This window comes from Juglans regia, chromosome 15 (genome assembly GCF_001411555.2).
Source record: "Juglans regia cultivar Chandler chromosome 15, Walnut 2.0, whole genome shotgun sequence".
In the NCBI taxonomy this organism is placed as follows: domain Eukaryota; kingdom Viridiplantae; phylum Streptophyta; class Magnoliopsida; order Fagales; family Juglandaceae; genus Juglans; species Juglans regia.
This window is the reverse complement of record NC_049915.1, coordinates 20325917-20351337: the sequence shown is the minus strand read 5'-3', so window position 1 is coordinate 20351337 and position 25421 is coordinate 20325917. Positions and strand designations below refer to the sequence as shown.

Here is a 25421-nt window from a genome sequence, read left to right as displayed (position 1 = left end):
AACGACGTCGGATTACAAAGACAGATGTAAAAGAACTTCAGATTTCAGAATAACGTGGTCAGTGGTGAGACAGAGTCGCACAAATCCAAGCACACGGACACAGGTCAGGAAGCTCTGAGTCTACATTCTTACCTTCATATTTCTTGCTTCAATTTTATTCAGAATTTAATTTGTAGGGTTCCTTTTCCACTAAGTCTTAAATCTTTCGGGTTTCATCGCGATTTAACCTTCATTTTCCCTCGGTTTTCTCGTTAACCGTAAGGGGAATAAAAAGGTTTGAAATTGATTCTTCTTCCCTAACTTGGGGATTTCGTTAGGGTTTATTGTTCGATAGTTTTTTTTTTTCCTGTTTCTATTTCCGTTTTCCCATCGTTTTTTGGTGCTTCAATGTCGGAAAACTTAATGAGTTGAAGAGCAATATTGTTTATATTTCATTATCCCTTGTTTACCTGTTGGATTGCTGATAAAATATGAAAAGCGCAATCATTTATATTTATATCTTCACCAAAATCACTGGCTAAGCTTAACATTAAACTTTAGAAATTACAACTCAGGCTTTGAATTAATTCGTGTAATGTATATTCTCTCAAAAATTATGAAAAGGATTATTGTTTCTTTTATTTTTCGAACCCTAGGGGTTGGCTCAAGTGGTAAAGACCTTGGTCTTGGTGGTATGCTCCTTCCAGGTCTAAGGATCGAATCCTCTTGGGTGCAAACAATTATGTTCTGGAGAACTTCCCATTGAATTATCCGAGGTACACACATGGAAAACTCCTTCTCAACGACCTGTGCACCCTGGGATTAGTCAGGATTTTGTTCTCAGACACCTGGTGCCAATAAAAAAAAAATCTTTAATTTTTCTCACTTCTATCATATTTCCAATTTGTTATGCTTTACAGTTGTATTGTTCTTTTTTCTTCTGTCTTTTGAGGATTGCTCTAGTTATGAATGATTCTAACTATATGCGAAGTTGTTCTCACCCATATAGCGCACTTGCCTTTTCTCTTAGGAGATGCTTTTTGGTGTTGGTTATTGTATTCAATAAGATTGGGTTGTGTAATTGTACAGGATTATCATTATGAGCGGTGCTCCTAAAAGATCTCATGAAGAGAGTGGTCATTCCTCATCTTCAAAATACCCACATGAGGATTCTGGTGCATACCCCAAGATGTCAGCTGCAGTTTCGAGCGACTACCATCCCCCCTACGAGATAGTTCAAGAAAGTCGGGTGCCGAAGCTTCCCCGGACTGAATCTCGCGATGCAGATAGAAGATCTCCTCTTCATTCATTGTATAGGATTCCATCTTCTTCGAATGAATCACATGTCGATCATTCTGAAAGCAAGATGGAATTGAAGGATTCCAAGGATGGTAGAGATCTTCGGTTTGAGAACCGAGATACAAAGATGGAGATGAGGGAGTTGTATGGTGAGGGGAGGAGGGAATCTCAAATTGTGAAGAGTGAAAAGGATGTAAGACCTGACAGTAGAGGAGATGATAATAAGGAAATGAGATATGATAGGGAAAGTTTTAATGATCCAAAAGGTGACGTGAAGACGGAAAAGGATGTTTATGGCGCAGCAAGTAGTCACTTGAATTGGAAAGAATCAAAAGAACACCATAGGGTAAAAAAATATCTGGATGCCCCAAGTGGAGGTATAAATATTTGGCATGTTCCACGTGTTAATTCACAAAGCCCCAGTGAGGTTGGAAAGGAAGGCTCAACAATTGAGGAGAGGGAATATGGGGAATCTCATGAGGCTGTTGGAGAAAACAAGGTTGGTTCAAAGGGTGATGAGAAATTGAAAGATAAGGATAGAAAGAGGAAAGATGTGAAGCATAGGGATTGGGGAGAAAGGGATAGGGAAAGAACTGATCGTAGGAGTGGTCCTCCAGTAGCTAATAGCGGTGGTGAGTGCAAAGATTCAACAAAAGAAGAAAGAGATGTAGAGAGGTGGGAGAGAGAGAGAAAAGATTTTTCCAAAGACAGGGAAAGACTAAAAGAGAGGGAAAAGGATTATACCCGGAGGGACCCATGGAATGGAGTAGACAAAGAGATTTCTCACAATGAGAAGGAATTAGGGGATGGGTCTTTAAGAATTCCAGAGCAGGAAAATCTAGCATCAGAGCAGAAGAAACAGAAAGATTTTGATAGCTGGAAAGATGTTGATAGGGAAGCAAGAGATAGGAGGAAGGAAAGTAATGATATTGAAGGAGATATAACTGAAAGACGCACTAGGTGCGATGACAAAGAATCGGACGATGGATGTGCGGATGGTGAAGGGGCTTCTGAAAGGGAAAGGGAAGTTTATAATTATGGAGTTCAAAGGAAGAGAATGCAGCGGTCAAGGGGTAGCCCTCAAGTGGCTAGCCGCGAGCTCCGTTTTAGGTCTCGTGCTCAAGAAAATGAAGGGTGTGTCATACTATTTTCTTTTGCTGCCAATTTAATTGCAAGATTATTAACCTTAATGGATCAATTTTCGCATATTAAACGTTACTGTTGGTGAAAATAAGATCTGCATATTGAATTTTGTGTACTGAAACTGTTAATATGGGATATAAATTTTATTTTACTTATAAAAAAAATATTGGATATAAATTTGTTAGGTTTCTTAGGCCTGGTTTGGATGGCAAGAGCCTCCCATCTTATACCATCTTATCTCAATATCCAAACACCACAAACACAGATACTTTTCAATTTCAAATCTTCAACTTTTTCATCTAATCATTACTTAATCATTATAACTTTTCCAAACTTCCAAACAAAACACAAAAACAATTCAACTTTTTCAAATCCCAAAACAAAAATAATATTAAAAAATAATATTACAATATTTTAACTTTATAATATTTTTATTCAATTTTTTCTCTCATTTCCTAAAACCTCATAAAATATCTCAACACAAACCATTTCACTACTATTCATTTTTTTTTGATAAGTTAAAAATTTTATTAAACACAATGTAATAGGCGAAGCCCAAGTACACAGTAAGTATACAAAAAAAACACCTAGTTACATTCTAATACTAGAAAAGCGAAGACAAGAACTCGTTTACAGCCCTACTATTCATAAATCATCAAATCTCATCTCACTATCCAAATGAGGCCTTAATCTTTTATCCCCTTTTAGATAGATATTAGTTTCAATAATAAATATTACCCATAAAAAATTTATTGATACAATGTTGTTTATTAATTGAAACCAAAATCTTTTAAGTTTTATTAAATTATATTTGCAAGCCAGTGTGTGGTTCACACCTTCCACACATTGATATGGCATAATTTGATTTGCAAGCAAAATTTAAAAACTTGAATCCTGCAAATCAAATCTTGCCATGTACGTGGAGTGGATGGTGTGTTGTACACACCGGCTTGCAAGGACTCTAATATTTATTTTTCATATTTTCTCATATACTTTTTTTTCATGGTTTGGTGCATCTTTGATGTATATATTTGATCTTTTGCTATGCTATAAAATTATGATCTTTGTTGGAATAAAAGATATTTGGGGGCCGCTTGATCCTTTTCTTGATTCTGTTTAGGGTAGATGAGATATAAGTTATATGCCAACTATCAAAGTTAAAGCCCTGTGACGTTCTTTTTCTTTTAAATAATAAAAGTTACATACGCACGTGCTATGCAGAAATGCAGTGATTTAGATTGGTGGCATGGTGCAAATAAACTAATTGCAATTATTAATTTCAATTTGTTCGATACAAAAGTACAAAGTTTTTGTAGAATGCTAAATTTTAGTTTTAACTTGAAACCAAGCATTTATAGGCAGGGCAACATTAGTGTTTTCAGGTGGTCCAGTAGGGAAATTTAAAGCAGAAATAAGTATTCTATTTCCTTGCAATTGTGTTGTTGGAATTGTCTTCTTTTGTTTACCAATGGCTTCTAGGTTGGGGCTTGTTGTTGTGGGTAAAGGATTTGGGGGTTATTATTAGCCAAACAAGAAAGCTCATGACTAATAGGAGATAAACTACAAAACGGTAAGTGAAAATGACATAACTCTAACTTCAGAATATGACATTATTTGTTTACCAACTCAATGGTGCTAACACTGTAGTTTTTATTTTTATTTTTTCATTTTTCAAATATCAATGCTGTAAATATTATGTGATATATCTACCGATCAAAAAAAAAATATTATGTGATATATCCTCTCCAATGGATATTTATTGTTTGGTGGTAATCTTAATATTTTTCTTCTTTCCCTTGGTGGCACATTTTTATTTTTTTGCCTTTTATTTTTTTGCAGATCTCAAGGTAAGCTGCTGTATTTCATCTTATCAGATGTAACTTCTTTTCACTGACATGCCCTGGTGCAGTAATGTCGATTACTACGAAAATCACTTTCATTTGTGCATCTCCAGTTTACCTTGCATTTTGTGATGATTTTCTTTGCATTAATATCTGTGCTTCCTGATCAAAAAGTATTAGCATTCCGTTAGATTTGAAAATCAGAATTCATATTATCTTAACCTGGTTCTTGTTGAGTCTGTTCGAAATTAGAATAAGTATCCATTGTTTGATACAAATGCATATATCTTTGGATTTCATTATACTATTTTCTACAATTATTATGGCAATTAAATTACCTGACTAAGGAATGTCATCTTTGATAATGCTTGTGCACTTACAAAATGATCTATTTTCTAACTTCTGATTACTAATTTCATATATTGTCTTGAGATTTCGACCATGATGTTGCATTTGCTTTTTTTTGTGGACCGAAAGGAGGAGGGAAGGAAAGGGGTGATTAATGCGTGATAAAGAAAAAAAATCAAATATTTGTTATTAAAACCTTAAAGCTCGGGCCAGAAAATATTGTTCTTATTCTTATCATTCACAATGCTTCCGAAATTTCAAATTGATTCATGTTTAATGTGAAAAGGTAATTAATTATCAGTGGTAGTGTACTATTGGTGTAAAGCTTTTTAATCCCTTTATTTCATAATACACTTTTATCCATTGTATATTAAAATGGAATTGATTATTTCCATTCATCATGTCTTTAATATTACTTGTTTCTTGTGCCTATCTGTTATATCCTAAAGCTGGGAGTGTTTCAGGTAAAGTTGAAGTATCTTCTGTTGTTTATAAAGTTGGTGAATGTATGCAAGAACTGATAAAGTTGTGGAAGGAACACAAAGCATCAGAAGCTGAAAATAATGGGGAAAGCTCATTAAATGGTCCAACTCTTGAAATTCGAATTCCCGCTGAGCATGTTACAGCTACGAATCGCCAAGTAAAGTCAAACTGATTCATGTTTATATGACATTGATCAATGAGCTTTTTATAATTTGCATAATGCAATTTACCCAGTGTTCACAAACTTCTTAGGTATTTACAGTTTATGCTCTTGCGCACCTATTTTGCGCTTTATTCTAGAATGTCATTCCCTCTATCATGTACTCAATAGACATATCTGATGAAACTGTGGAAAAGTTTGCAACTTCTCCATGCACACAAAACAAAATGGGTAAAATTGTTGAGAGAGTATTTGTAGGATTTGGAGCTATCTAGCTAAGCATTCCGTCAGATCCATATCTTCAAATAATATGTACGGAATAGAGACTGGTACGATTCAATTCAAAATTTTGTTCATTCGGGTTAATAAATATTTTGAAGATATGGATCTGATGGAATGCTTAGCTGGATAGTTTTGTGTGGAGGCAATGAAGTGCCACACATCCTTTGCTGAATGGAAGGGTCTAGTTAGGAGATAATTTTACTTGAGACATCCACCTTATGATTTGTTTCCTTTTCTTTATTTTTTAAGTTTGATCTTTGAGGTTGTGTTGTTTCAATGATTGCTTGGATATCCTTACCGCCCCTCGTTTAATGTGGCATTTATAAAGAATAAATGGTTAACTGCACAAGTAGTTAGATTGTTGTAATTGTATTAAAAAAAATGAAGTTAGATTGTTATCATCTTTGGCTGTTATTTTCTCAAGGATATTGTTTCTTGGAAATGTAAGTGTAAACTGGTTAAATTGGCTAGAAACAGAAGAATCCCACACAGTGATGTAATGGGGACTATACTGTCAGGAAAAGGGTAATATTGTCAACCCTATCATATCATGCACCTGCCGGGGGGTGGCAGGATTGCTAATCAAAGTCTAGCTGCATGGAACAGGGCATTAGATTTTTAGAAATGTGGCCAAATGATGTTGCAGTATACTTCACATCTCCTTGTCACATTGCTGTTATGGGGAAATCTTCCTGTATTCGTGGTGGTCTGTCATGTGTTCGACGGTTTTGAAGATTAATATTTTCTGTTCACGAACTCTTACATCAATACCTGGCTCTATGGATTTTATAATGGAAACTAAGATCTTGCTCCTTGTCAATGGTGTCTTTGGACCATACAACATCTTTTTTTTATCAGAAAGGGTTAGTGGTGAATCACTCAATTTCTTTTGGGTGCGGTGAGTTGTATTTACCTATCAAAACAAGGGTATTGTCACTCTTCTAGTTTTATTTGATTAAATATTTACCCCTGATTACTCACTTTATTCCTATTATTGCTAGTGTAGGGTTTGAAGCTTGAATATATGCTCCTAATAGCCATGCTGTATCTTCATTTCAACTTATTGAGGCCATTATGTGCAGGTCAGAGGTGGCCAGCTCTGGGGGACAGAGATATACACTGATGACTCAGATCTTGTTGCTGGTATGTGGTATTATGACTGTTTTTTTTTATAAATAAAATAGTATTTTATGAGTCAAGTAACTAGGCATTGTCCAAGTACATGGAGTATACGAAAAAGAACACCTAGTTACAATTTAGGAGCAAGAAAATGATGCAAGAAAATCATGAAAGCTAGATCCATTGAGTACAATAGCAGAAGTCCAAAGAAATAAGGCGTGGAAAAAGAAATTTCTAAGCTCATCTAAAGAATGCTCCCGACCTTTTTTTGATAAGTAAGAAATAATTTTATTAGAAGCAAATGAAATAGGTGAAGCCCATGTACATAGGAAGTATAGAAAAGAAAACACCTAAATACAACAGCACTCCCGATCATCAAAGCAATTTCTAAGCTCATCTAAAAAGCGCTTCCAATCATCAAAGCGCTGACCAATTCATTTCAAGCCAAATGCACCACGTGAGACATAAAGGAATCATTCTCCATCCAGCAGCAAAATGTGGGTTGCCCTGAAGGTGTTTTCAACATGCAAAGAGATCCACCACCCTCCTAGGCATCACCCATGCAAGTCTGGTCCTGCAAAAGATCTCATCCTATAACACCCTTGTCACCTCACAGTGAAGTAATAAATGATCGGCAGATTCACCACATTCTTACACATGACTTTTGTTAGTGGTATTATGATTGTTTTAATTATGCCAGAAAATGGCATTCTCATTACTCTTTACCATGGGATTGTTCTTTTGAATTGTTGTTCAACTTCGACTTTTCAGGGCTCTAGATCTTTTCATTTTCTTTGTTTAGGTGTTTCTCCTATATGCTCCCTGTGTACCTAGGTTACACCCCTTTTTCTTATAAATAAAATTGACAGACTGATCAAAATAAATCACTGAAGTGGTGTATGAAGATTAATATTGAAGTTTCCTTGTGTTCCAGTTCTCATGCATACTGGTTACTGCCGCCCTACAGCTTCTCCTCCTCCACCTGCTATCCTAGAGTTGCGTGCTACTATTCGAGTGCTACCTCCACAAGATTGTAAGCCTATATTCAACTGTACCTATCTTTTCTGCATAATTTAATTGTTGAAAACACATAAGGCAGCCCTGCATAGATGCTTGACATTACAAGTGAGATGCCACAAATTAAATTCTAATTGGTTGTTCATGGTTAGGAAAAAATTAGAGTTGTTAATCTGGCAAGAGAAGTTTTATGGGTTTCTGATTAAGTATAGAACGTAACTATTTTGAATGTTTATTTTTCCTGGTTGGGTTGTGGTTTGAAGTAATTGTAGAAAGTGCCAAAGTTTAAGTAGGGATGAAGAAGAAAGGAGGAAACAAGGGGATTATGAAAGTGAGAGGTTTAGAATGTTGAAACTTGGGAATCTTTTGATTTATAATTTTCAATTCCATTGCCAGTCCTTTTCCCCGCCATAAGAAGTTTTATTGCATTCCTCAATTTGATTTACAAACAATTTCTACTTATATAAAGACAAGACTGGACAATTTCTAAGTCGTTAATCAAGTAAGTCCTGTTTTTAATTTCAGATTTTAATCATAAGAATTCCTTCAAACTTGATTTAATACATGATTTAAAAGCCTTCTCAAATTGTTTAAACCTCTCAATCAATGCAAGGTCCAAAACTTTACCAGTTGGACTTTTAGGGGAGGTACACTTCTCGAATAATTTTGTAACACCCCAATCTAGGTGGGGAATGGGATCTTGCATTGCATTAGATGAATAAGTTCTTGTCTTTTATAATGATTCCCAAAGGTGCCAATTGTAATATTTACTAGTTCTTTTGTAGTATAGGTTTTAGATGAGGTTTGGACCGTCCTTGGTTTGTTATTAATGTTATCAAAGCCAAATCCAACCATAAGTGTAGGACTTGAGCCATGCCACCTAGAATGGGATGGCCTGACCTGAACTTTAGGAATTTAAGGGGAGAGATTGTAATATCTTGGATCGAGTATAGGAAGATGGTGAATGAGTTTCTTGGGAAGGAGAAGTTCTTGCCCTTTATGATGATTCCAAGGGACTTCAATTGTAACATTGACTAGTCCTTTAGAGTCCAGATATGACTTGGGCCTTCCTTGGGTCGTTATAAATTATTACTTTGTGAGCATGTTCCAGAATTTTCTTTAATTTTTCTCTTGTTTGCTTTTTATATTTTGGACTAATTCTACCGATCAAGTAAAAATATTTTTCTAAAAATTCTGCTTATGACTTTTGTAATTCTAACATTGTACTTCCAACGTTTAATAGGTTACATATCCACCTTGAGAAATAATGTTCGTTCTCGAGCTTGGGGTGCTGCAATTGGTTGTAGTTACCGTGTTGAGCGATGCTGCATCGTGAAGGTTATGGAAACATCTAGTTATAGTCTATATTTTCATTGTTGCCTCCCCCAAGTAATGGTATTTCTTTTGTGCTTTCATTTGATCTTGGAAATGCTTTGTATAAGTCTATGGACTTGTTGCTTGGATTTGCTATTAGTTTCATTTGACGCTCTAAATGGTATCCGTGAAATATACATTTTCTTATCTGAAAGCCAATCTTGATGTTGTCTTAATTTTCTGTTCTGTTTTTTTATATTTAAATTTCAGAAAGGTGGTGGAACCATTGATCTTGAACCTTGTCTTACACATACATCAACAGTGGAGCCTACCCTTGCTCCTGTGGCCGTTGAACGGACAATGACTACCAGGGCTGCCGCTTCGGTACCACTGACATCTCTTAAACCAACTGTTTGAGACTTTTCTGCAAGCTAGAATTTCTTTTATCATTACTTATAAATAAAAAATAAAAAAGTTATCAGTATTTTTTGAAAACATCTTTGATTCATTTTAGGTGAATCTCTTGTATAATCCCTATTTACTGGGTTACGCCCTTTCTTCTTAATAAAATTGTATCTTACCGATAAATATATATATTATGCTTCTGTAGCAAGCATCTTTTACATGCCCTGTCTGTATTATTATGAATTTTTTTTATGATGCTGTAGAAAATTTTTAACTTGTCCTTGATCGGTTTAAGAACATTTTTTTTAGGTGGGGTAGGGACCGTGATACCCGCAAGCATCCAATACACGGGCAAAACATTTGTGTACTTGCCACCATGAGAGGAATTGTCTGTGGTCTGAAATTAAATTAAATTCAGATTTTGTCCTTATGAAAGTAAACCGTGTGGAACTATTCTCCTAAGACTTGAGACACATTTGTATTTGTGGAATTGTTGAGAAATACACTAAGTTTGGACAAAATTTTCTTAAATATGAGCATATTTTTTGGGTAGTGACATATTTTATTATGGAAAATGATTTGTACAGTCCTAGGATGTGCAAGCCCAACACAGTCCTAGGATGTGCAAGCCCAACACAGTCCCTTTGAAAACAAGTGGGACACACCTAGGACCCACATGAAAAATCACTTTTTATGGTGGGCCCCACTTTTTTTCAAAGGGACTGTGCAAGTCTTATAGACCATAGGACTGTATCTTGCATTACTTTATTATTATTGTATACTAAATGCGTTTTCCAATTAAATCGTCGTATGAAGTGTAGACATAAACTTTATTTATATAAAGTTTAGATTGAAAAATTATGCATTTATTTTTACTTATAAAAAAAAATTGTGTTTATTTTGCTAGATATGGGCTGACAGCCATTTTCCGGCTGTTAAAGTCATTATAGACTCTAAAAACAGGTTTTTGGCTCGATGGGCCTATAACCTGCATGACAGCCCATAGGCCAATCTGCTCTCCGGGCAGTCAGGCGGGGCTACCCACATATGTGGGATGGGGGCCAGGTGTGGGTTCAACAGAGGGCCCCCCGCCCAGTCGGGGTGTGGGGGCAGGATGGCCGGTAGCCCACCCGCATAGGGCGGGTGGCAGGCCTAATTGTGTGATCCAGAGGTGGACATCTTACATTGACTACTTTATTGTTTAGTAGTTTGAGCTACATATCTGTGGTTCCCAGTATATTTGGGTTGCACCCAAGTGCTCTTTAATGAATTTTGATCAATTTTCTTGCCAAAATTTAAATCTAAAATAGATAAAGAAATGAAATATGACAATTATTTGAATTCATAATGTTTTCGAATAATAAAATGGAAGTTATGATTGTCATTTGGCATATAAGCATCGTACTGTTGAAGAAGAAAATTTGCATTTCATAACCTTTAATGTGATTCATCTTGGGCTTTAGACCTCCCAGTCTACCAGGCTTTGTTACCATGTTGGAAATCATTAGGCAAACTTGGGAAGCAACTCCTCACTTCTGCTAAAGTTTCTAGAATGCTGAGCACTGCACATAGAGATCCATATATCCGTCAGTAAAGGATAATGAAACCTAGAGAGGCTAATAAAGAAAGAATCAAGCAGCTTTTAGATCCAGAAAACAACTTCTTAGGGAAAGAAGGGGTAGAAGATGGTCTACTGCCTAAACTTTCTAGGATTGTATTGTGCTAACTATGCCTTCTGTTTGGTAAAAAGAAGGTAGTATAGCATTGTAGCATCATCAAACAGTAGATATCTGACCTTTTATAATCGCAATTTTAAATTTTATGAGACGTGAGTTTTGAGATTGCAAAGTTATTATATAATTGTAAAAACATGTATGAATTGTGGATTGTAATTAGTCTCGTGATGACTTTCATTCTCTAGAATGCATTGCGGCAACAGAGATACGTACGAGAAGTTACAATACAGTACAACCTCTGCAATGAGCCTTGGTACACTTCAAATCTCTCTCTCTCTCTCATCCTTTTTTGATCATGAGCCTGTGTTAATAATTAGAGATGCACCATGGGGGGATTGCAGATATTTAAGTTCTTAGAACTTATGTATGTTAGTGTTCACAAGCTCTGTTATCTCTGTTGTAAGTTTCTCTCGCAACTTTTGGTGTTTTTACTGTTCTTTATTCTTTATATCTTTACCTATATATATAAAAAAAAAGTTTTGGTGTTTTTACTCAAATCTAATATTTTTAGTATGGCAGTCTGATAAACATAAAAGAAAGAAGCAAAAAAGGGGAAGAAGAGGGAGGGGGAGATGGTATTGATCTATGAGATGGTGGCCACATGATTAAATGAAAGCATGGACCAAGATTTAGTTTTACAAAAATTATTAGATCATGTACATAAAATCTGACATCACATGCAATTATTATTTGTGTCATAATTAGACCATGTGGTGCACATGGTCCGAGAGGAATGAGAGGTTTTGAAGATAGGGAATGCACAATGGAGGAGCTTCAAAATTTTTTTATGCGCACTTTAATGTTATGGTTTTCAGCCATTGTACTTGACGGAAACAATGTCCATGACTTTCTTTCCTTAAGCTAGAAGCCTAGAATGTAATTAGGTGTTTTCTTTCGTATACTCCCTGTGTACACGGGCGATGCCTATTTCATTCGTATGAATAAAGTCTTTATTACTTATAAAAAAAAAAAATTATTTGTATTATTTTAAAAAATAGGTTAAACACTGATATATGGTGTTTTTTAGAAGTTTGGTTTACTGGTAAATGTATGGTTTGAATGTGCACAAGTTTGAATATCCACTGTATTCTATGCCTCAAACCATTCTGCCACTTGCATCTTTGAAGAGGTATTTACTGAGTAATAGACTAAACGTATCCAGCACTATGGCATTACACCCATCTCTCTCTAAGAAAAATTCCCTGCCTTCTCTCTAAAACAAAACCAAAATATTTTAGTTTCTCTCTCTAGTATATTTTCTCTCCGTACAGTTTCAGTTTTTGTTGTGGTTTTTTCCTTACTATTGGTAGTGCTTCATTAATGGCTTTTCCTTCTTGAGGGGATTAGTGTATCATTGAATCACTAGGGTTGTATTGTTTGTGGGTTGGTTTAGATGGGGTTGTGTAAGGAGGTATTCATTGATCAGAAGTTTTTTGAGTTCAGAAAGGAGAATGCAAGGTGGTGGAGGATTATAGAAAGCAGTCGTCGTGGTGTGAAATATATTTCAGTGGATTGGGAAACTTTGGGTTGGCTGGGTTCTATGGTGAAGGAATGTGCAGTAACACTGGGTCCTCAGGAGTTTCTGCGAACTCGTAGAAAATGAGACACTGTGTTAATAGTGAGGAAGGGACGTAATCTCAATGGTAGTTTTATCTCCATCTTAGAATTTGGTCGTGATAAGAGGAGAGGATTGCTTGTGATTCCGGAAGGAAGGAAGGAAGGGGGAGGGGTGGAAGAAACTTGGAGATATTTTAATGGAGATTTCTCCATCCCCTGTTTCGATCATACATCAGACAGCTGCTGCAAAGAAGAACAGAGGTGAGGGAGGTGCTCCATCATCGTGGGCAGGAGGAGCAAGGTCATATAGTGAGGTGCTGAAGAAGGTACCGTATCGTGCTGCGTTAGACGTGGTGTCAGATGTAACCAATTATGAGGACGTGTAGAGGTATGGTGGAGAAGAAAGCAGATTGTTGGGGTTAAATGAGGAAAGTGTTTTGAGGATGTTAGTTGGTTTGGAGGAGAAGGTTGGCATCGTGTTAGATGAAATCAGCTACCTAAAACGCTGCGTTAAGGGTAAGGCTGAGCTAAAGGAGGTGGTGGGCCGTAAGGGTGGGCCTGGTATGGGTCATGGTAGTGCGATGGGCCTTGACAAGGGTCAGGCCTCAGGCCCTGTGAAGGCCTGGGGGGCAGTGGCTCCAGTTGGGTCGGGGAAGGTTTTTGGATCCGAGATATCAGATCAGGGACAGCGCGATGTTCCTGTGGCGCCGATAAGTTCATTACCGGCAACCCTGCCGGCACAGAAGTTGTCGACGACCTCGGTCGACCACTCTGGTGAGACGGTAAAGGAGCGCCAACGGGAAGATTTAGAGGAGGGGGAGTTTTTGGTGGAGGCGATAGCATTAAAGAGTTTGAGAATTGCCTCTGCGTCCTCGTCTCCAGGGATCTTGGTGGAGAATGGGCTTTCAGAGCTGAGTATGGTGGACGAAGGTCCAAAAGCTGTGCACGAGCAGTCTGGTTTGCGGGAAAGAGAGACGTCTCTTTGCGGTGAGGAGGTTTCGCGGGACAGTGATGAGGTTCCGAGTGGTCTTCCACTTTTGGTGATGAGTAGTCCTGAGATATTTTCTGGGGATGATATTCCTCTTAATAATCTGGTTTTAAGTGGTGAAACAAATAAGTTGGGTGTTTCGGAATTTATTTTGACCCCCAATAACAGTGTTGGGGAGGAGGGGGCTCTTACTCCTCTATGTACACTCCCTCCCAGTGATTATGGGAGTTGTTTGACGAATTGGATTTTTAAAAGGTAGAGGAGCTACAGAAAATTTTTGGGGTCTCTTTTGGAGGTTATGAGGAACAATTTATAGCCCTTCTTGTGGCTATTGAAGCTAGTCGTTCGAAATCAGCTACAAAACAAGATAGGGAACTTAAACGCTTAACATGCTCCATCAATTATGATGTTAAGGATGGGAGTAGTGGAAGGGTTAGATCAAAAGGGAGGGGTAAGTTAAGTTTTAATGAAGCCTAAGATTGTTTCTTGGAATGTAAGGGGTCTCAATGATAGGGACAAACGTCTTCGTATCAAAGCTTTATTGAGATTGTGGAAGGGTGATGTGATATGCTTGCAAGAAACAAAGTTGGGTTTTATTGATAGAAGATTTGTGCGTAGTATTTGGGGATGTTCTTATATGGGTTGGTCCTATTTGGCCTCTCAGGGAGCATCAGGTGGAGTGTTATTAATGTGGGATAAAAGAGTGGTTGAGGTGATTGAGGAGTGTGTTAGAGAGTTTTCGGTTTCGGTGTTATTCAAAAATGTGAGCGATGGGTGGATTTGGGCTTTTGCAGGGTCTTATGGTCCCAACATAGATAGAGATAGACGATGGTTGTGGGAGGAGTTGGCGGGAATACACTCTTTATGGGATGTGCCGTGGTGTATGGGGGGTGATTTTAACATTACTCGTTTTCCTTGTGAACGATCGGGGCATCATCGACACACTTTGGCCATGGCGGAATTCTCTGAGTTCATCTTTGATATGGATCTTATGGACCTCCCTTTGGTGGGTGGTGAGTATACTTGGTCTAACGGCCGTGCTTGGACGAAATTGGATAGATTTCTTGTCTCGCCGTTACGGGAAGCCTACTATCCAAAAGTAAGTCAGAAAAGGTTAGCTAGAGTCAGTTCAGACGATTTTCCTATTCTCTTAGATTGTGGTGGCATTCACGGGGGTCGTCGGTATTTCAAGTTTGAGAATATGTGGCTTAAGGTGAATGGGTTTGTAGAGATGGTGAGAACTTGGTGGACTTCGTACCAGTTTAGTGGCACTCTGAGTTTTATTCTTGCAGGAAAGCTTAAGGCTCTAAAGCAAGACCTGAAGAAATGGAACTTGGAAGTTTTTGGTCGCACTGACAATCAAAAGTCTATTTTGTTGGAGGAGTTGGAGGGTAAGGAATTATTGGGAAGGGCCCTTCGGAGGAGGAGTTATTGAGGAAAGTAACAGTTGTGGCAGAGTTGGAAAGGGTTTTGTTGTTAGAAGAGACTTCATGGCGCCAAAAATCTAAGGCCCTTTGGTTAAAAGAGGGTGATAGGTGTACGAAATTTTTTCACAAAATGGCTAATTCTCATCGACGTAATAATGCGATTGAGTTGTTACATTCAGGTACTCAGGTGCTATCTTCTTCCGCTGATCTAAAAAGTCATATTGCACATTATTATGAGACTCTTCTTACCGAATCAGTTACTTGGAGGCCGAAGCTTGATGACTTATCGTTTGAGGCAATTGATCCGCAGCTTGTAAGTGTCTTGGAGAGACCTTTTGTGGAAGATGAGATTTTCAAGGTCATATCTGGTATGGCTAAGGACAAAGCGCCGGGTCCGGATGGTTTCTCAATGGGTTTCTTCCAAACTTGTTGGGATGCGGTGAAAGGTGATGTCTTGCGGGTGTTCAGTGAATTTCACGCTTATCAAAAGTTTGAAAAATCACTTAATGCGACCTTTATTGCACTCATTCCTAAGAAATATGGGGCGTCGAATATTGAGGATTTTCACCCAATAAGTTTGGTTAGCAGTGTCTATAAGATAATTTCAAATGTTCTTGCTAATCGGCTTAGTCCAGTGCTGGAAAATATTATCTCCAAGCCTCAGAATGCTTTTATTCATGGGAGATAAATACTTGATTCGGTACTCATTGCAAATGAGTGTTTGGATGCTAGATTGAGGGAGGGAAGTCCGGGTATTTTTTGCAAGCTAGACATGGAGAAGGCTTATGATCATGTGAACTGGGATTTCCTTTTGTATTTGTTGAAGATGTGTGGTTTTGGAGATATGTGGATTTCTTGGATGCGTTTTTGTATTTCAACGGCCCGGTTTTCAGTGCTAGTTAATGGCACTCTTGCTGGTTTCTTTTATAGCTCAAGGGGTTTGCGACAGGGTGATCCGTTATCTCCCTTTCTTTTTGTCATAGTTATGGAGGCGTTGAGTAAGATGGTGCAGGCTACTGTTAGTGGGGGTTTTTTATCTGGTTTTCAGGTGGGAAATGGCTCTGGTAGCTCTTGTATAATTTCACATCTCCTTTTCGCAGGCGACACTGTTGTTTTGTGAAGCGGATAGGAGTCAGGTCCAAACTTTGCGTGCATTATTACTTTGTTTTGAAGCAGTATCAGGGCTTAAGGTGAACCTTGACAAGTCTGAGTTGGTTCCGGTGGGTGTGGTCCCTAATATACGCAATCTAGCAAGTCTTCTGGCTTGCAGGGTGTCCTTGTTCCCAATGAAATATTTGGGTCTTCCGCTAGGTGCTACTTTCAAGAGTAGAGCTATATAGGATGGGGTGGTAGAGAAGATAGAAAAGGTTGACTGGATGGAAAAGGGTATCTATCGAAAGGGGGTCGTCTCACTCTTATCAAGAGTACCCTCACAAACCTTCTCACTTATTTTTTATCTCTTTTTCCTATGCCTGCAGGGGTGGTGAATAGAATTGAGAAACTCTTCAAGGCATTTCTATGGGGAGGCTTAGGGGAGGAGAATAAAGTTCACTTGGTTAATTGGAAGACAGTATGTTCTCCAGTTATGTAAGGGGGGTTGGGTGTGTGTAATTTGAGAACTTTTAATAAAGTGTTATTGGGGAAATGGCTTTGGAGATATTATGGAAGGGGGTTCTTTGTGGAGGGAAACTATAGATGCTAAATATGGTGTTGATTGGGGTGGTTGGTGTTCTAAAGAAGTGAGAGGGGGGCATGGAGTGGGGCTATGGAAGTTTATAAGGAAGGGGTGGATTATTTTTGTAAATCATATTCGTTTTGTCGCAGGTGAGGGTAACCGAATCAGTTTTTGACGGGATGTTTGGTGTGGAGATCATGCATTGGAAATGGTGTTTCCAGTTTTATATCGTATTGCAGTTAATAAGGAGGTTTCTGTGGCGGAAGTGCGATTATTTGCTCATGGTTCGCATCAGTGGAATATTCTGTTTAATAGAGATATTCATGATTGTGAATTATCTATGGTTTCAGATTTTTTCAGCTTGTTACATTCTTTAGGGTCTACTATGGCGCAACACGACAGCTTGAAATGGAGGTTCCAGGATCATAAGAAATTCACAGTAAATGCGTATTACAAAATTTTGATTTTACAGGATCACACCTCATTCCCTTGGAGGAACATTTGGAGGTCTCGAGTGCCCTCTAGAGTTGCTTTCTTTGTTTGGAATGCCGCCCTTGGTAAGATCTTGACCACGGACAATTTGAGGAAGAGAGGATGTGTTGTGCTGAATTGGTGTTACATGTGTAGAAAGAATGGAGAATTGGTAGATCATCTTTTACTGCATTGTGATGTAGCAAGAGGGTTGTGGGATAAGATTTTTCGATAGGTCGGTATGGCTTGGGTAATGCCTAGGAGAGTGGTGGAGTTGATGGGTTGTTGGAGAAAATTGCAGGGCAGTCATCAAGTGGCAGCAGTTTGGAGAATGATTCCGTTGTGTATTATGTGGTGTATTTGGACGGAAAGTAATATGTGTTGCTTTGAAGACAAGGAACGAACAATGATGGAGCTGAAGAATTATTTTCTGCACACTTTATTGCTTTGGTTTTTAGCTATTGTATTAAATGGGGATGATATTCATGAATTCTTATCTTTAGTTCACCGCTCTTAGAATGTATCTAGGTGTTCAACTGTATACTTCCTGTGTACTAGGTACATGCCTATTTCATTCACATCAATAAAGTTTATCTCTTACTTATCAAAAAAAAAAAAAAAAACAAAACCAAACAGCCCCTATTGTGGCTAGGTTTTACTTCAGTGGATGCAATTGCCTTAAAGGATGCCATGCAAGTGAATTCTCTTTTTCTCCTCCATCGCCACCTCTTCTGGTATAGGTTACATTATTTACATTGTTGTGGCTATGATTTATTTGCTTTACAGTGCTGTTAATGCAATCCATCTTTGACCAGTCGCATGTAATTGTCAGTCATAGGGACAATGGTAAATACATGGCTTAAGAATTGTAATCATATTTATATTTTGAGTATCCGGTTTTCCACATTCACCTACGTGTAGATGCCGCACTTTATTTAGCAGCTTCTGTTGTTGCTGCTGCTTTGTTTCGTATTTCATTTTAAGCCTTTAACACTTGAATGATTGTTGCTCTCCACGCATATGTTCTTATGAATTTCTTCAGGATTAAATACAGCATAAGCATTGTTGCTGACAAGGGTCTGAAGAAACCACTTTATACATCTGCACGATTGAAGAAGGGAGAAGTTTTGTATTTAGAAACCCATTCACGCAGGTATTCTTTTTAGCAAGTGCTAATTCAGCTCGATTATGTATGTTCTGAATTTCATGTTTTAACACTGTCAAGATAGGTCAAAATATTGTGTGAAAATAGCCAAAAGTCTCCGGCCTTGTGGTCTCTCCAATATATAAACTGTACATCGGATTCTATACATGGAAGGATTCTATACATGGAAATAACGTTGTATATGCTAATTCTATCCCTATACAATCTGTCAATTATTAAGCTAATGATTCTGAAGAGTAAATTAAGGAAACAAATATGGAAACAAATATGGACAGCAAAGCTGTCCATTGACATCCCCCCTCAAATTGATGCGGGTTGATCAACCAACATCAATTTGCTACTTAGGAAGCAATATCAATGACGAGTAAGAGCCTTGGTAAAGATATCTGCAATTTGTAGCTAAGTGGAAATGTGCGGAAGAGTGATAATACGAGCTTCAAAGGCTTCACGGATAGAGTGACAATCTACTTCAATATGCTTGGTGCGCTCATGGTAGACAGGATTAGCCGTGATCTGAATAGCACTTGTATTATCGGCATGTAAAGGTGTAGGATCAATCTCAGAGAAGTCTAACTCAGCAAGCAAACCTCGAAGCCAAATAATCTCGGAACAAGCAAGAGACATCGCTCGGTATTCAGATTCTGTAGATGACTTAGAAACTCTGTCTTGCTTCTTACTCTTCCAAGAGATCAACGCATCACCTAAGAACACACACCAACCAGTGATGGAGCGACGTGTATCAGCACAACCAGCCCAATCAGCATCGCTATAAGCAGCAAGACGAGGAGAATTGCCTGCAGGAAAGAATAACCCACGGGAAGAAGTGCCCTGAACATAGCGTATAATCCTACGAACAGCAGCCAAATGAAGATGACGGGGAGTTTGAAGAAACTGGCTGACTTGCTGTACAGCAAAGGAAATATCTGGTCTAGTGATAGTGAGATAGACAAGGCTACCCACCAACTTCCGATATAAATTGGGATTGGTAAGTAAGTCACCCTCCTCTTTGCGAAGCTTGACATTTAATTCCATGGGAGTATTGACAGAGGGAGCTTCCTGTAGTCCAGCTGTAGCCACCAAATCACTAGCATACTTATGCTGATTGAGGGAAATACCAGAGGAACTACGATGTACCTCAAGACCAAGAAAATATGTGAGAGACCCAAGATCTTTCATATGAAAAGATTCTGAGAGATGAGTCTTGAGCTGGACAAGTAAAGCAGAATTGGAACCAGTAATCACAATATCATCAACATAAATCAAAAGGACAACAATACCCATGTCTGATTTTCGAAGAAACAATGAAGTGTCATACTTGCTCTGCTTGAAGGAAAATTGTAATAAAGTGGTTCGAAACTTATCAAACCAGGCCCTTGGAGCTTGTTTGAGACCATAAAGAGAGCGACGAAGTTTACATACATTGGAGGTCGGAGAGGGAAACAATCCCGGGGGCGGCTTCATATAAATACACTCTTTAAGGTCCCCATGAAGAAAAGCATTCTTGACATCCATCTGATGTAGTGGCCAATCATGGGAAGCAGCAAGAGCTAGGATCGTACGAACAGTAGTCATCTTAGCCACAGGAGCAAAGGTCTCTTCATAATTGACACCATATTCTTGATTATTCCCAAGGGCAACAAGCCGAGCTTTATAACGATCCAAACTTCCATCAGAGCAAACCTTGACTGAGTAAACCCATTTGCAACCCAGAGGAACTATAGTGGAAGGACAAGGTTCAATGTCCCAAGTATGATTGGCCTCTAGAGCAGCAATCTCTTCCTGCATAGCTTGTCGCCAACAGTCATGCTTGACAGCATGTGAGTAGCATGTGGGAATATCAAAATTGGACAATGCAGCAGTAAGAGCTGAAATAGAATTGCCAGAAGAGAACCCATACCTATCTGGGGGTATAGACACTCGAGGAGAGCGACGTACCAAATGCTTTGGAGGCGCTGCAACTAACTGATTCTGATGCATGTTAGGATCAGATAGCGGGTGAGCCACCGGAAGAGACTGTGGGCGGGAGCGTCTCGTATACACCATACCTGGTTTAAAGCGAGAACTGACTTGATGAAGATCTGAGAGCTGCTGCTCAAAAGAGGGGAGGACCACAGTGGAAGAAGAGGGCATAGAAGACACAAGAAAGAAATGTTGATTTTCAAAGAAAATAACATTCCTAGAAATGCGTGTGCGATGTAAAGTAGGATCATAGCAAACAAATCCCTTTTGACACATTATATCCCAAGAATGCACATCTAACAGATTGAGCAGATAATTTATGTCGCTCATGAGGAGGTAAATGAACAAAACAGACACAACCAAAGATACGGAGATTATCGTAACTAGGTTGCTTAGCAAACAAACGAAAATAGGGAGATTCCATGTGTAAGACTTGGGAAGGTAAACGATTAATCAAGTGAGTAGCAGTTTTCAGAGTCTCGACCCAAAACATGGAGGGAACAGATGATTCTAACAAGAGAGTACGTACCACATCAAGAAGATGGCGATTTTTGCGTTCAGCTACTCCATTTTGTTGGGGAGTAGCGGGACATGAACGTTGATGGATAATACCTTTAGAAGCCAAGAATGCCTGAAACTCAGTAGACAAATATTCACCACCAGAATCCGTGCGTAACGTCTTAATAGTCGCAGAAAATTGATTATCGACATACGCTAAAAACTCGGTGAAAGTACGAAAAACCTCAGATTTAGAGCAAAGAAAATAAACCCAAGTGAATCTGCTATGATCATCAATAAAAGTCACATAGTATTTAAATTTTTCATGTGAACTAACTGGGGAAGGTCCCCAAACATCACTATGGATAAGATCAAAGCAATGAGACGCTCTACTAGCATGCAAAGGAAAGGGAAGTGTTTTGCTTTTACCAAGTTTACAAGAATCACACTCAAAATATAAACAAGAAGAACGTTCTTTATTACCAAGAAATCCGGAGTGCAATACATGAGATAAGATCTGAGTATTGGGATGGCCTAAACGACGATGCCATACCATACTCAAATCAGGAACATTATTACAAGCAAAAGATTTAATAGAAGACACTGAAGAAAGTGTGGGAATAGGTAAAAATAGTGGAAACAAGCGCCCCACTTTAGGTCCCTTCGCGATCGGCTCCCCCGTGACCTGGTCCTGCACAACACAATCATCACTAGAAAAATTAACAGCACAATTGTTATCAACTAATTGACCAATAGAAATAAGATTCGTGGAAAGCTGAGGAGCAAGAAACACATCAGTAAATGTGGAAGAGGCATCTCCAACAGCATCTATAGGCAAAGAACTGCCATTGGCAGTCTGAATGGCAGATTGACCAGCATAGGGCCGAACATGACATAGGGTTGTGGAAGTATTCGTCATGTGATTAGAAGCGCCCGAGTCTACATACCAGAGTTTAGTATTATTTTTACCTTGAAATCCCATCGCAGATAATGCCGAAATGAGCATTTGTTGCACCATTTTTGGTGTGCAGTAATTTGCTGCAGGAGGTGCAAAATCAGAGGAAGCACCTGAGGAGGAGCCATGTGCTACAGGAGTTGCTGCAGGAGGAACAATAACAGAAGTCTGGAATGCTTGAGCTTGACGATTCTGTGGACGGATGCGACATTCTTTGATAATATGACCATTTTTCTTGCAATAAGAACAATATTTCTTGGGACAATTGGCAGCAATATGCCCATATTCCTTGCAACAGAAACATTGCAAATTTTTAGAAGTCATAGGTGATCCTCGTCCTTGGGCAGCATAAGCCACAGTTGCCATCCCAGAATTACCATGAGATTGCTCCAGAATAGCTTGAGTATTAAGACGTTCTTCTTCACGAAGTAACTCACCAAAACAAATATCAAGAGAAGGAACAGGTGATCTATTCAGCAGAGAGGAGCGAATAGATTCATATTCCGGGCGTAGTTTCATAAGAAACTGATCACGCCAGCTAGTCTCATGAAGAGTCTGAATAGTCGAAAGAGCGGCAACAGGAACATCCGCTGTAACCAAATCAGTATATTCATGCCAAAGAGTTAGAAATGCTGAGTAGTAATCTTGGATGGAAAGAGTACCATGCTGAAACATGGCAATCGCATGTTCTAACTGAAAGCGACGAGCATCATTAGCTTGATGATAAACCTTCTTCAAGTAATTCCACATGGATTGAGCGGAACGATGAGCCCGTAAGTTGGTAACAATATGTGGTTCCACCGAACCAAGAAGTCAAGACATAATCCGAGCATCAAGCACAGCCCATGAAGGAGAAGCCTTGAGATCATGGGATGTGTTAGGATTAGATGTTTGGGCGATATCCGTGCCATCAATATGACCCCAAAGATCTTTTCCCTTGAGGAAAAGCTCAAACTGAAATGCCCAAGTAGAGTAATTTGTGCCCGTAAACTTGACACATACAGGTGCAGAGTCCATTGCAAATAAATGAAGCCAAGACAAAGCAAAAAAACAGAAACAGCAAGGGAAACATTAAGGGAAATCAACCGAGACCCAAAAAAATATAGACCGAAAGTTTCTATAGTCTCCAGGAAACAAAATCAAGACAGAAGCCGAAAGCCACAGAACATAAAAAAAAACTGACCAAGCCGAGAGAAAGAAAATCCCACGTGAGAAGCTGCACCCAGACGAAGTTGAGAACCCAAACGGGAATAACCAGAACAAGCCATAGCCACCCAGACGAAGCCGAAAGTCACAACAACGAGAATCCCAGAGCCGAAAATTGCCAGAGAGTTGCGATGGCAACTACGAAGACACAGAGACGCCGGAAACACTACCAGAGTGCTGCGCCGACAAGCAACTAACCACAGAAATTGCCGAAAGGCTTAGAGAAGACTGCGTCGACAGCCACCCAACAACAGAAAGTGCCGAAACCACCAGACCCGAAACGGGATTGCCGAAAAATCGAAAAAAAATTGACGACGACAAGAAACTAGGAGACGGCTCTTGATACCATGTCAAGATAGGTCAAAATATTGTGTGAAAATAGCCAAAAGTCTCCGGCCTTGTGGTTTCTCTCCAATATATAAACTGTACATCGGATTCTATACATGGAAAGGATTCTATACATGGAAATAACGTTGTATATGCTAATTCTATCCCTATACAATCTGTCAATTATTAAGCTAATGATTCTGAAGAGTAAATCAAGGAAACAAATATGGACAGCAAAGCTGTCCATTGACAAACACCCTCTCAAAGTTTATTTTTATTCAATTGGTACCCTGCCCCTGGAAGCAGTTAATGAATATGGAACCTAAATTTGCAATTTTTGCCCTTTTTTAGCTTGATTTCCCTCGTCTGACTCTCTTCAGATTTAAAATGCAACAGGTTACTAGGAAAACTTAGCATGTCAATGGGATGGGATTAAAACCTCCAGCCACCCATCCTCTCTTCTTTTTATTGTTTTCTATGATTGGTTGGGTCTATCTTTACCTGCTCAATTCCCTTACTCTTTTGTTGTTTGACTACATACTCTTTATAATCATGGGATCACATATTTCTAAAATTTTGAGGTTGTGGAGGCTGAAGTCCACGTGGACTTCCTATGTGACTGTCTTGTCTTTTCTCATCTCCTGAGTTATTATCTGCAGGTATGAGCTTTGTTTCACTGGAGAGAAAATGGTCAAAGCTATACCAGCAACTCAGGTGCATGGCTTGGAGACGGAGAAGTCTCAGAATCATCACTCACACTCCACAAATGGTGAAAGAAATGATTGTGATAACATGGTTATTGATGCATTTCGGTGGTCTCGATGTAAGAAGCCTCTTCCCCAGAAAGTCATGCAATCAGTTGGGATCCCACTTCCCCTTGAACATGTGGAGGTACTTCTTGTCCCCATTCGTCTATTTTGACTTACCTGCACTTTTCTTCAAAATTTCTAGAAACGGTTGCTTTCAGATAAAATCCTGTGCACCCCAGGATTAGTTGGGACTTTGTTTTCGGGCACCCGGTGCCAAAAAAATAAAAATTATAAGTATGTACTGGGTGTTTGCATCAGCCTCTACTATTTGCTTTTGCATGTTTCTTTTCCACATATATCTGGTGCTTTTGTGAAGCTGGTCCTCACAGTAAATTGCTTATAGACTAGGGCTGTTATTTGTCAGTGCCCAACATATAGCTCAATTTGTTTGACTTTTTATTCCAATTTTCGTAAGAGCAAGAGAATCATTTGCGTCATTCGCATCCTTGTTTAGACTTTCATTGAATTGCTATACAAATGGATATAGTTGTCAAATCTGTTTTGAGTTCAATTTCTATATGTGCTTGAACATCTATATAATGGAATCTTGTTCTGCTCAAATAGGTATTGGAGGAAAATCTTGATTGGGAAGACGTGCAGTGGTCACAAACAGGAGTATGGATTTCTGGAAAAGAATACACACTTGCTAGGGTGCATTTTCTATCCACCAGTTAGTCAAGTCTTTTAATGGTGCCTTCACAATGTATGCAGAACTATTTAATCCTGATCCGATGTATCGAACAAGTCTGTTGATTCGTAATGATGCAAGTTCCGAATCATGAAAATGCTGGTTATCTATTTATTTCAACTTTTGCATGCTGATGGGTACCCCTGGGTGTTGAAGAATATGCTTAGGGCATGACATGAATAGGGTGATGTTCCACACCTCATTTGGAGAGAGTATTTGAAACTTCTTACGATGAGATTGCAGCCTTTTGGGGAGGGGAACTTAGGGGCACATTTGGGGGGCAACTTAGCATTTTCTAATTGTTTATGAATGGAGACTACTTACCCTAGGTGGGTTTTTTTTTTTATCTCCATCCTTTTCGGCCCAGGCCATATTCTTGGTACCATTGGCCTTTTTATGAGAAGGCCGAAAAGAGGCGTGCCAGGAAAGGTGAAGTATTTGGGTGTGCAACCAGCATTCAACAACCTCTTTCTTCCTGTGCGACTACTGCGGGAAGGACAAAGAGACCCTTCCCAGAGAGCTTTGCACCCAAAGAGAGACCCAAAAGAGCACCATCACGTTGGGAGGGAG

General features: G+C 38.9%; 2 protein-coding genes across 5 annotated transcripts; one reads left to right on the top strand and one right to left on the bottom strand.

Moving 5' to 3' along the window:
• On the top strand, nucleotides 1–24979 carry LOC109001249. Of its 4 annotated transcripts, XM_018978457.2 has the most exons (13): nucleotides 70–103; nucleotides 687–755; nucleotides 1069–2412; nucleotides 4261–4268; nucleotides 5060–5250; nucleotides 6618–6678; nucleotides 7589–7687; nucleotides 8915–9066; nucleotides 9256–9369; nucleotides 11312–11379; nucleotides 18287–18397; nucleotides 24014–24245; nucleotides 24728–24979. In XM_018978457.2, the coding sequence occupies exons 3-13, from the start codon at nucleotides 1079–1081 to the stop codon at nucleotides 24836–24838; spliced, it is 2481 nt and encodes an 826-aa protein (XP_018834002.1). In that variant the 5' UTR covers nucleotides 70–103; nucleotides 687–755; nucleotides 1069–1078; the 3' UTR covers nucleotides 24839–24979. The 4 variants fall into 4 exon arrangements, with proteins under 4 accessions (XP_018833996.1, XP_018834016.1, XP_018834023.1 ...); XM_018978451.2 differs by lacking the exon at nucleotides 687–755 and having other exon boundaries at nucleotides 1–103; XM_018978471.1 differs by lacking the exon at nucleotides 687–755 and having other exon boundaries at nucleotides 2–103; nucleotides 5075–5250.
• Nucleotides 21450–23577, bottom strand: LOC118344650. The gene is made up of 2 exons (XM_035685672.1): nucleotides 21836–23577; nucleotides 21450–21557 (listed from the first exon to the last, which is right to left on the bottom strand). The coding sequence occupies exons 1-2, from the start codon at nucleotides 22569–22571 to the stop codon at nucleotides 21520–21522; spliced, it is 774 nt and encodes a 257-aa protein (XP_035541565.1). The 5' UTR covers nucleotides 22572–23577; the 3' UTR covers nucleotides 21450–21519.
• Nucleotides 24980–25421: the final 442 nt, after the last annotated feature.